At 42.0% G+C, this 12,544-nt stretch overlaps 2 protein-coding genes across 3 annotated transcripts; one reads left to right on the plus strand and one right to left on the minus strand.

Moving 5' to 3' along the window:
• Nucleotides 1-830: 830 nt before the first annotated feature.
• pcgf5a (polycomb group ring finger 5a) lies at nt 831-5,671 on the minus strand. Of its 2 annotated transcripts, none has more exons than XM_067236305.1 (9): nt 5,536-5,671; nt 4,566-4,829; nt 4,260-4,356; nt 4,074-4,129; nt 3,796-3,852; nt 3,542-3,681; nt 3,331-3,429; nt 3,100-3,189; nt 831-2,047 (listed from the first exon to the last, which is right to left on the minus strand). In XM_067236305.1, exons 2-9 carry the CDS (start codon nt 4,675-4,677, stop codon nt 2,000-2,002), a joined length of 699 nt encoding a protein of 232 aa, XP_067092406.1. In that variant the 5' UTR covers nt 4,678-4,829; nt 5,536-5,671; the 3' UTR covers nt 831-1,999. The 2 variants fall into 2 exon arrangements, with proteins under 2 accessions (XP_067092406.1, XP_067092405.1); XM_067236304.1 differs by having other exon boundaries at nt 3,796-3,855.
• A 3,203-nt stretch (nt 5,672-8,874) lies between these two features.
• ankrd1a (ankyrin repeat domain 1a (cardiac muscle)) lies at nt 8,875-12,128 on the plus strand. Its single transcript, XM_067236672.1, has 9 exons — nt 8,875-8,961; nt 9,558-9,725; nt 9,870-9,992; nt 10,132-10,239; nt 10,361-10,459; nt 10,615-10,713; nt 10,828-10,926; nt 11,120-11,218; nt 11,438-12,128. The coding sequence occupies exons 1-9, from the start codon at nt 8,935-8,937 to the stop codon at nt 11,528-11,530; spliced, it is 915 nt and encodes a 304-aa protein (XP_067092773.1). The 5' UTR covers nt 8,875-8,934; the 3' UTR covers nt 11,531-12,128.
• The last annotated feature ends 416 nt before the right edge of the window (nt 12,129-12,544 follow it).

Genomic DNA, 12,544 nt, shown 5'->3' on the forward strand with positions numbered 1-12,544 from the left:
TCATTGGTCAACCAGAAAAGTGTCTTAATTAAGTAGGATAAAAAATAGGAAAGACGACAAAGATGACCTGCGATGATGAATTATATCATATGATACTGAGGTGATATTTTTACATCCGGCAGACTGACCGGCTCACATACAAAAGAGGAGGCAATTTTAGGTGATTGCTTTACCCAGGGATTGTTTACCAAACCAGCATTCTGTACCATAGCAATATTCCTTCCTGTCACAACATGCTACATCTGCTTATGTCTCTCAATAATAATAAGAAAACACTTAATGGTGCTCTGGAAAGCCCTGCCATGAAGAGAGATGTTATAAATCAGACACCTCAGTTGCTACTGTTTGTGGCAGATGAGACCTCCTCTAGACCTTCTGTCAAGATGGCAACAAGCCTACTAAAACATAAATGTAAAGTATATGGTTGGGAGGACAGTTTTAAAACAGGAGTGTGGTGTGAGGTATTTGGGTTAGGGGTCTAGCTGAATGTAGCCTAAATCTATCATTCCAAAGGTCCCTCTGGTACGACGGGGGTTTGAGGGGATGTGTATGAGAAGTCCATGGGGGAATTTGTCCTACATATCTCTGACCTTCAAACATGCCAGCAACAGCGATAGGGACAGGTGAGGACAAACGTGTGAGAGTGGGTGGACGTGTGTGATGATGATTGTATGGTGTGTGTGTGTGTGCGAGAGAAAACTCAGCGGGTATACCGACGTGATATCATCAGTAGCACTGTCCTGGTTTCCTCTGACTGGCGGAAAATACATCACTCATCTCGTTTTCCTCTTCATCATTGGTCAGTCAGACAGACAGTCCAAGACAGGAAGCAAAGTGAAAAACATTTAATTCATTCCTGAACAGAATACAAATAGCCAGGTACAGAAAAAGACTAAACTTCTAGAACTTCCCCAAAAAACTCAGGCACAGGTACACACATTTAAAAATAGAATATATTATTCATAAAACATTTTGAATATGTACATGCTTAATTGGTTTGTCTATATACAAAAACTATACTGCTACCGATGCCAGTACAGCAATAATGCAGTCTACCCAGGAACACACTGTAGGAACAAGTGCAGTAGGAACAAGTGCAGTAGGACAGACATATCTACCAACACCAGTGTGTATTGGCTGAGAGGCTGAACATCACATTAACAGTTTAACGTAAGAAGCAGCTAGACAGCTTTTTGGGCACTGTATTGTATGGAATTACAGAGGTCATGATACAGGGGTACTAGTACCTCATGCCACAAAGCTTAACATGCACAGCCTAATAACAGACAGGCGTATCTTTAAAGCTGCACATGGGATAGCAGTTACATCAATCTCAGGATGATCGAATCTCTTCCACGTCTATGTGGTGTGTGTGTCCGTGTGTGTTCATGTCTCTATCTTGTGGGTGTCCAAGCGCTGTAGTCACCTGATAGCTGCTTGCAGAAGTGAATGTCAAACCTGCTATTAACTGGACCAGGAGACAAGATGAGTGTCTATGATTCAGACCCTTTGGAACCTGTTGGTGGATGTCCTGTGATGTTGTGTTTAATTTGTTTATTTAGTGTGAAGACCTAATCAGAAATATATTGTCATCTACATTTCTTGGTGAAAGAGATTGAGCAAGACCTGGAAAAGACATTTTCTTATTTCCAGTGTTCTGCTGACATAATTACATAAATTAACAGCAGTCCAGGGCTTAGCTCATGTAAGTATAACCCTGCATAATGACATTGTGACAGATGCACCTATAACTAAACTAAGTGTGACTTTGCAGTAAATTTTGAAGGAAACTTTGGCACCAAAACTGGAAGGGCACAGGCAGCAAGAAAAAAATCATGGCAGGATGAAAAACATCATGCCAACCTCATGTTAAAGGATGAAAAACTACTGAAAAGTGTTTTGTAAAGTCTTTACTCCACATACTCGAGTCTTTCTAGTCCTTCTCTCTAAAGGTTGCGCTCGGCGATCGTGTCATCTTCCCCCAAAATTTGTGTTCAGCTTACCCGAAGTCTATTCTAGGCCTGTATTCCAGAACCATAGGATAAGCCTGAGGGAAGAGAAGAATAAGGCATCTCCTAAATCAACAAATACATGTGGGTGTATTATCCTCTCAGTGGACTTGAAAAAGGCTCATTCAGAAACAACTCACAGAGTAACATTACTAGCTGTTGGCAGCATGAAAACAGTCTAGACTGTTCTCTAGGAGTTCTATGACAAGAGAGATCACATCATGCACCTCATATTAAAGACTGATTGTAAATGGTTGGAAGAACTGGATCCTCCCTTCTATGCACACTCACTGTGTCGTCTAAACATAGTGTCTGTTCCTATAGAGCATATCAGGACAGGAACTCAGAGTTCTGTCCAGCTAGCCGGCATGTCAGTAAGGTGCTCTGTCTGCACGCCAGGCCTGCCTCGACCAGAATGTTCAGGGAAAGCAACAGGGGAGACCCTGGAGCTGTCAAGTGATTAGTCCGACACTGTAACTCTCTAATTCTCGCTCTGTCTCTTTCTCGACTTTTTACCATTCTTTCTCCTCTACTAGTTCCCGCCCCTCCACTCATTCTCCCATTCTTTGTCTCCCTCCCTAGCCTGGACCCCCCACAGGGACAGCTGTCGTCACTCTTCAAACACTGTCCACACCTAGAAGGCTGAGCTGAACTTGGTTCGGCCCTCTAGAACAGTGGGTTGAGGCTGTGGTTCACTGGGTACAATGCCAACAGAACAACTGAGTTCATCACCTAAAGCTTATTTGACACTGACTAATGCGTATCAAAAATATGCTGAGGTGTGAGTTCAATTTAACATAAAATGTGATGAGACGCAGTCACATTTTCTCACTGGCTGTAATTTAAACAAGGTGTGTTTTGTTGAAATTTTCTTCCTGAAAAAAAATCCTAGATAACAAAGCATATTCTGTTGAAATTATCTTTCTTAATCAAACAATTTAGTCTGAATTAGATTTTACCTGAAATGCAGGACTCAATCTCCCACTCCTACCCTACATGTCTGTGCGTTTTGGAGGACAGGAAATGGCCAGTAATCTATGTAACTCAGGATGTTATGGCTATGATGAAAGGTGCTGGTGATTGGGCTTACGTTGTCACCGTGTAGTCTCCAGCGGGTCATGTATATGAACTCCAGAGTGTGGTCCTTTCCCATGATCTCACCATTACACAGAACATCCAGCTACACACATACACACACACACACACACCACAAGATTACAATTCTATATACAAAACACTCAGATATACTTTATAGTACCTTTAGAGACCTTTTTAACTTAATATTTACTGCCAGTATCGATGGCATTCTCGTGCTTCTCACCTCGCAGGAGCTTGGAAGTTGTAGTTTCAGGCTGAGGAACTTTTTGATGGTTCCCACGGTGACTCGACTGGAGCAGCGTATATATCTCTTGATCAGGTCCTGCAGCGTAGAAGAAACGAGGAATCCTTCGTACAGAGCTCACACACACAGAATAAGGATGGATCGGAGGTCATGCTGTCACCAGTCATGCTGCATTCACACACACGCATACCTTGACTGTGTTTTCCCCTGACAGACTGTTGTTACGGAGACAATCAAGGCAGATGGCGATCTGTGGGTCGCTCCGGTGGTAGTCATCATCTTCATCCTCATCTTCCTCACTCCTCTGCTTCTTGCACCTGAGCCCGTCCCCTGTAGCATAGCAACTGAACAGCTCAGCTCTCATGAGAAAATGCAACTGGTGTGTTGTTGCATAGTCTTCTAACAGTTGCTATGTGAACGCACATCTTAAGAATGTGTTCATACCTGGGCCGTTGTCTTTCAACTGATTCCTCTTCCAAAACTCGGTTTCCTGCTCTTCTTCTTCTAGTCGACATCAACAACCAGAAAGAAAACAGCACAAACACAAGGTTATACCCCAATCAGTTACATCACCTAAATGAACAACATGACCTACTTTGAAACAGCTTTCCAGATGGCCGCTGGCAAGTCTCAACAAGGTTCAGACTTGCTTTAAACTGACCGACTTGGACCAGAGATATGTTCATGATCTAATTCTGGTTAGGTTCTGGAGAGGGACTCACTCTCTCTGAGGCCAGGCACCAGTTTAAAGATGATCTCCTCCAGAGTGTTGTCACACCTGGGAAGACCAAGAGCATTGGGTCATTTTGTGAATGGTCTGCAGCCAAGTTCAGATCCAGAATCAACAGTGCGTGTAGATAGATTCTGATTAATGAAGGCGTATAATGGCTGTATCATTTGTGTTTTACCGTAGCATTTCCAGAGGGTTAGTTTCATGGACCTGGATGCCACACTTAGGACAGTCATTACTGTCCTCAAAGTGCTGGATGATGCAGCTCTTACAAACTGTGGAAAAATTGAAGTTTATTATTGTCTTTTTTAGCTGCGACTTGCAGCTCTATACTGTAACTCGCTTTGTTGGTCTGTCCACAAACATTGCATGCGGATGTGGTCACAGCTATTGTGAATCATGATACCTGGTATGCACTGGTTTGTTTGAGACAGAGAATGTGTGTGAGTGTGTGTGTGAGTGTGTGTGTGTCCGTGCTACTCACAGGTGTGCAGGCATTCTGTGACTGTTGTTGGTTTGATCAGGTAACCTTTGCAAAGATAGCAGGTGATGAAGTGATTAAACTCTCTGACCAGGTGTTTCCTTTCCGCCATCATGACCAGCCCAGCTCAGAGTTTCACAGATGTGCTTGTAGCCCCCTAAGAATCTGGGGTGAGCTCTGAGTAGTCATCCTCATCTTCATCCTCTGCCAGTCCACTTGTGCTAGGATGCACATTCTAACAGAAGACTGCTTGTACCCTTGGATAGTCTGCAAGCACACAGAGAATGGGTTAGACAGGTCACTATCAGGCAAAACTCAGTACTACTTCAATAAGTTCAGTCCAAGGAGAGAGATGAGTTAGTGCACACTCCATCAATCCATTGCAAGATACTGTTAAACACCTGTCTACACGGCAAAAATGCAGAACTGCCACACCACACACTGACATACACACTTGTGCATAAACTATAAATAGCTGTGTCGTCTCAAAAAGAGAGAAGCAGTCGATCGTGGTGAGAAAAACGCTAAAAGTAACGCTAGCCTACAACTGAAAGGGTTGTTCAGCTAGAAAAATCTTTGGCACGCAGTTAATAAATTCGTGAGAAGCACATGCTCTTCTCATGGCCATAACGGAGAAGCCCTTAACGTTATCTCATCGGCAGGTTTGCGACACCTGAGTCAAAACAACAATGTTACCACATAAGCTACCAAGGAAGCTACTGTAGCAATACTAGCCTACGCATCATGTTTGCAACAAAGTTGCACGGAGCGTTTGCTATATTACAGACCATAGACTGAACCGGTTGAAGCCTGCTACCAGAAACGACACAAACGGCAAGCTAGAGCTGAAATGCGTGTTATCTTCCAGTCCTCCTTCACAGCGCATGTCAACATCCTCACGCATTAGCCATACCAGCATTACAGCATAAAGTTTGACGATATGACGTCGGATTAATCAATAAAAAGTCCTTACCGCTACTTATGCTGGCGTGATCGACATGAACATATTGTCCTGTACACAACGAGTTTTTCGATCAATTCAGCGAGGAAATGGCCATCACAAACTAGAGGCAAGAATACGGAACAAGCCACATTTTTCACAAACACGCAGATGAAAGTGGGCGGGGAGGCTGTGTGTGTATGTGTGTGAGTCATAATACAGTGTCTCTTACACCCAGGTCCGGGAACGGCACCGATCTGAAGTGAAATGCCTGTTTTTTGTAGTTTTTTTTTAACATTTTGTATTCTAGCACAGGTCATAAAATAACAAAATGTAAGACATGTCTAGCTCTAAATATCCAATAACATTGATCTAACGACTAGTAGGTAGAGAGTTAGAGGCAGCTACTGAGGTATCTGATGTCATACATTTTTACACAATGTTCCTACGACTCACAAGTAAGCTTGGGTGGTATAAACACCATATTACAAAGCAGATTTGTAATATTTAACCACAGCAGATCTATGTAGCCTTTATTGAAATATATTCATCCATCATTGATTAAAACTATGGGAACACTACACAGAGAACAGTGCACATCTCTGATATTTCAAAAGCGATATTATATTTCCTTGACAGATCAATTTTTTTTACTTGAAAGCCTGTCCCTATTGTTTTCATTCAAAAGCAGCTGAATAGAATGAGAACAGGAGGCACTGCCTCATGGAAAGAGAACTGGACAGAAAGAGTGAGGGAGGGAATGAGAGAGGGAGATAGGGCTTTTCTTTGCCCTGAGATCTTGTCCATTCTCTTTGGAATCTGCTGTGGCTATGATAAGACAGGGATCATTTGAATAATGAAAGAGAGTGAGGAGGAGGTAAGACCAGGGCAACGTTTGATAGTCACTTCATGAAGACTGAAAATAGCATTTGGTTTCCAGAACAACAGGTTTTACCAACGAGAAGCCTACCAATCAAATAGGAAAGCAGAAATGTCTTCTAAGCAACTAAATGCCACAATGTGATGATTATATTTCTATTGTTGAGTTAGAGGGATAGCTAATTTGGGATTCCTTCTAAGCTAAAAATGATCAAATCTACTGTCTCCATATTTGTCACTTCACCCAGGGACTAGCACTAGCCACTGGCCAGACCCATTTCTGACATGGGTAGGGTGTGATCACAACTGAAATACTTTCATTAACAGCTGAAGCCAAGATATATTTACTCCCTCTCACACACACAAACATACATAGGCATACACTCACTGCTGTTATAGAAGAACAGGCTGCCGTTATATTTAACAGCAATTTTGTGTCTTTTGGCAGCTTGTCTCAGCTTCAGAATAGATAGTCTTTGTTTATTCACACACCAGTCATGTCAGTTGACAGATAGACAGACGAAACATGTTAATATGGGACATAGGACAGAAAAATGCTGACAACTTTCTAAGTTGAAGGTTCCAAATGTGGCACAGTAAAATAAACAAAACAGTACAAAAACTTGGTCTCAATAAGTCCTACAATTGAACTTGGTAAAAATGTATTGTATTATAAATCATTACTTGTTCAACTCACAGGAGCAATTAAGACAGAGATCAAGCTGGACCGGGTGTATAGATAGAGGTCTACTGCTTAAACATCACCCATGATCATTTTTGACAGGACCTGAGAGTGTGATTGATGTGCCACATATCAAATGGACAACGCACTACCCCTATAAAATTATGACATGTTCGCCCCCCCCCCCCCCCCCCCCCCCACGCAGGCACGCACATACACACCTCATCTTTCACAGACACACCTTTCCCTTCTCTAACTCACACCCCTAACTTTCTTGGCTTGGGTCTTTTTCTGTTTACTTGTTCATCCCCTAAACACTAATACTACCTTCATGTATCCCTCTCTCGCTGCACTGCTTCCCCTCTCACCAGCAATGAACTTGAATGTGGATCATGTTCTGTCATCGACAGGTGTTAGGACGAACGCCATACCACACTGTAGGCTCTCTGTCTGTTGCCCATCCTATTTAACAGCTGGTCTTTAAGTGTCTCTTGTCTTGCATGTGTGAGGTTTAATCCTCAGGTCTGTTTGCGGCATGTAGCACATACAGAGAGATATCCTCAATTAGCCTACTGAAGGTATGATGTTCAGAAAGCAAAACACTGTCCAGGGTCACCTAGGACGATGATGGATGTGAGAATTTATGTTTGGTGTGAATACCTCCTAATTTCTAATTCCATTTCAAATCTGAATAAAGCATAATCGGCAAAACTGCATTGCTAAATTGCTGTCAGTAGGTCTACAGGGAGTAGCCTAAATAAAGAGCTATGGGTGCTTTCTTTCTCTCATCCGTAACACAACCACAGCTTCAACTGTATCATACCTTTCCCACAAACAAGGCTGTGTAGCCCAGAGATTTACACTGCTAATAATAGAATAAACAAGATATATTTCCAGAGGCATTTCACACAAGCCTATATTAAAATGTCAAGTCCTTCTATGGATTCCCAGCGGCTTAACACTAAACGAAAGCTACTGAGCAGAACTGATGTTGCGCTGATGAAGTACCGCGGGAAAATTTAGTAGCCTTTAAATATTCCTAGGAGAATATAAAAATAATTTAAAACAGTAAACAAGTTTAAAACATTGTTTAAACCAAGTTGTTTAGCGTTTAGCCTCTTTCATCTCTGAGAAAGTCAAATGGAATCCGACTGCGAAAGATTTGAGTGTAGGAAATGATAAGGTAAAGCCCCACATTTAGTTTACCAAGTAATAAACGTGGTCGACAATATTTCACAGTAGCTAGGCCTAAACTGTGACTGGCAGCAGTGGCAGCACTTGTGCAACTAATAATTTTTCAAGACATGACGTATATATATTTTTAAGTTAGTGCATTTCTGAATCATGTGGCACGTGTTCTTGACGAGTTGCCATGGTCACTTCACCTATTACATGTACGGAGGCCGCGCATTGCTCATCAATTTGGTCATCGTTCTCCCTGTCGGTATGTAGCTTGGCATCCTGAAATTTCACCTTGATCTCCGAGTAGTAGACAGCAAGGAGAGGATGTTTGGAAGTGAGTCTATTTTTAGCTGAGACCAGCAGCTCTATAGCTTTCTCTGTCGGTCGGTCTGTCCACAAACATGTCCCCGTGGTCGAAGCTATTGCCAATACGTTCTTGTTTCTATCGGTCACCACCACTTGCGCCTACATCATTGCATTCCAGGGACGCATGCCAAGCGTGACGAGACACATTTTGCCAGCTTTGGCGACTGCACGTGGGCGTGGTTACTAGCGAGTGTGTGTGTGTGCGTGTCCCAAATGTATAAGAGATGGATGGCTGATGAGAGGCTCACACAGAACAGACACTGACTGATCACTGAGTTTGTTGAACTACTCACTGCCGGGACTACTTCACATCACAGACAAACATGGGACTCCTGAGCGTTGAAGAACTGGTAGGTCCTGCCCACTAACAACTTTATGCATGTCTGAGGCACTATAGGACTTTAGTTTAGGTCCAAGAATGTCCAGGAGGTGTTGACTGTGAGATGCCATGGATATACATTATTTAAAGAGGGGAAAACATTGCAAACCCATTGGACACAATTGATATAAAACTTGGTTCTTGATTCAGTTGATGAAAGACTGATTCCGAATAATAATTCTGCTGCTCTGCCAAGTCAACAGCAGTGCATGTGATTAGACAGAATGGGCTGGGACATTAACCATGCCTTTATTAGCAACATCCTCATAACTTTCTCTAAAGACAGACCCCCATCCCTGGCTTAGGGGAGTAGGGCCATGGTCTGAAAAGACTTGTGCTTTCGTCCAGACTTGCACGATAACAGTACATTGCTTTTGGAGGTAGAGGATTGATAATTCCTGACAATACCAATAGCCTTCAATTCAATTTATTAAGTTTTCTTTCACACTTTCTTCCTCTCTCTCTCTCTCTCTCTCTCTCTCTCTCTCTCTCTCTCTCTCTCTCTCTCTCTCTCTCTCTCTCTCTCTCTCTCTCTCTCTCTCTCTCTCTCTCTCTCTCTCTCTCTAGGTCACTAGTAAGAGGTCTGAGGGCCACGAATCTGATGGGTTTTTAGGGGGTGTATATGAAGCCGCTGTTAATCAGGAAAAGCATGATGACAGAAGATCCCACAAAGAGCTGTCTCCTCCTGAACAGAGTAACCATGTGCCGGAGGAAGTGTCCGTCATTGCCCTAAATGTAAGATCGCCATTTGTTTAGATATATTTCTACATACTTTGTATCTTCAAAGGTTGACATAAAAATATATAAAAGTGTTTTGTAGTCTATCAAAGAAACAGAGCACACACTGTGTTCAATCCAATCATCATGTCTGTTCCCCAGGTTGACAAGTCAGGCAGACTGAAGCTGGAGACAGTGGATGACCTCTTCAACATCATGAAACTGAGGAAGAGGAGGAGGGAAAGAAAGGCGCCTGTATACAAGGAGCCTGAGCCAGAGATCATTGTAAGAACCACATTTTTTCTCTTGCTCTTTTTCCTCTCACTCTCATGCACATGCGCTCTGTCGCTCTCTCTCTGAGAAGTCGACACCGCGTGATAACAATATGAGGTGTTTGATCATATTTGTTATTTTTTCGTGACAGCCCGAAACTGTGGATCAGGAAATGTTTCTGAAAGCAGCAATGGAGAACAAGCTCCCTGTGGTGGAGAAGTACCTGTCAGATGGAGGAGACCCCAACGTCAGTGATCATGTAAGTACTGACCGATTCTCAGCCGGTCTGGTTCAGTTGAATGGAAACTAATGGGGTATGAATGGATCTTACAGAAGACATAAAGTAAATCAATATTTATCCAATTATTGCTCATTTGTAGTTCCAGAGAACAGCGTTGCATAAAGCCTCATCTAAGGGAGATGTGGAGATTGTCAAGAAACTGCTTGAGGCTGGGGCTTCCATCGAGAATAAAGACAAAGTAAGTAATCACATCCCTCCACATCTCGATCTCTCTCCTTCTGCCTTATTCTTCGTCTTTCAGTTTGTCCCTCTCTGACTCTCCAACCCTCTTGTTGTGTCTTTTACGAACACAAACGCGCACAGCCAGTCTAACGTTGTCCTCTCCTCTGTTAGCTGGATGCCACAGCAGTTCACTGGGCCTGCCGAGGGGGCAGCCTGCCTGCTCTGGAGATTCTGCTCAACCTAGGAGCTAAGATCAACTCCAGAGACAAGGTATGGGCATCAAGGAAAAATGCATCAGATGCATCTGTAGCCAATCATTGTGACCCTCCATGCATGTTTCGCTGTATTTGTGATCCTACCTTTGAACTTTTACCTTTCTCCCAGCTGAGAAGCACTCCTCTTCATGTTGCCGTGAGGACTGGTCACCACGAATGTGCAGAGCACCTTATCCACTGTGGAGCCGACGTCAATGCCAAAGACAGGGTATGCAGCCCTTCATGAAAGTGACTCACATTGAATCAGTTGGATAGAATAATCGCAGATATTGCTGGCTGTGACAAATCATTTTGGCCAATATTGCTTTAAAGAGTTGCCAGTATTCTAACAAGTGAAATGAGCAAGGTTGTGTTTTTATTGTGCCATGCATTATATTAAAGCAATTTTTGTGTCAATCCAGGATGGAGACACACCAATGCACGATGCTGTGAGGATAAATAGGTTCAAAATGATCAGGCTCCTGATGATGTACGGGGCCAGTCTTAAAACCAAGAATAGTGTACGTATATACCGGTTCTGTTTGACAAGCCTCACATTGTATAAGCATTTATTGCCATCTGCCACGCTATTACAAACACTTAGACCTGAGAGATATTTAAAACACGAAAAAAATCAACTTGTGATTTTAATGGCGGTGGTTATTCGAATTTGATGGTTAAGTTAAATTTACTGTAGCTGATTATTTAAAACATTGTTCTTTTTTTTAATCTTTCTGCAGGATGGAAAGACCCCCATGGACAGTGTCCTTGCTTGGCAGAGTGGAGCCAAAAACCTCCTGTGTAACTTCAGTGAAAGTAAATCTGCCCAGTAGATGCTTAATTCATCTATTCATCTTATGGCTCATTGATCAATAATGTGAAGTCCGATCAGAATGTCATTAATAGATAATTTCTTATTTATTTGATTTTTTTGAGCTGCCAATATTGCTGGCCAATGTCAAGGCTGATACTGTCCTTCTGCACATTTTAATGTTTTGTTGGCTACCAAGATGGAATTGAGTAGGTTTATGACAGGAACAACAACATTATACTTTGGGATACCTTTAACCAAGTAAAATGGTTCTAGAAAGTGCCAACATATGCTGCTGTGGATGATGGTGTGTTCGCTTTAAGTGAAGCTGGTTTAAATTTCCATCTACACTATACAAGCACACTAACGTAAGGATTTAAATATGATGGAATTGAAGGTTGGTTGACTAGTGAAAATAATTAATACCAAATCTGTCGATTTGTGTGTGAGACATTTGATAAGTGACAATGTAACTGAATGAGTTTATTTATACATTGTACATGCTATTTATTGTTGTTTATGTCAATACAGTATGTATATATAAAGTAAAAATGTTGAATACTAATACTTTTAGACCCTTTATTTTGGTAGAATTATTTTTGTTTGTGTATTGTTTCTGGTGGGTGTTGCAATAAAAAATAAAACAATTTAAAAACAATTTAGGTCTATGCCTTAGAAATGTCCTAAATGTTGGAAAAATGCAATTACACGAAGAAAAGCTCCATAATTTAGACATAAATGGAAAATGTTTCGGTGTAAATAGAATATAATTAAGTATTTCACATTGTCGCAGTTCAAAATGTCAGATCTCACAAACATCTGCACCAGTTCAATGGCGTTCAACTAATACTATCCTAAAAGGCTTTGTCTGTAGCCTATTCTTACATAATACGGTTCTGTTGTCCAACTTGGCGCCTGACGCTTGACGCGTTTCCAGGAGCATTGTGATTGGTTAAGTTCAAAACCGCCAAAGACAGTTTGACCAGGAATTTTGTTGTGTTCAATGTTTCGGAACACATGTAAAGTAGGTAGATTT

This window comes from Osmerus mordax, chromosome 5 (assembly GCF_038355195.1).
Source record: "Osmerus mordax isolate fOsmMor3 chromosome 5, fOsmMor3.pri, whole genome shotgun sequence".
In the NCBI taxonomy this organism is placed as follows: Eukaryota; Metazoa; Chordata; class Actinopteri; order Osmeriformes; family Osmeridae; genus Osmerus; species Osmerus mordax.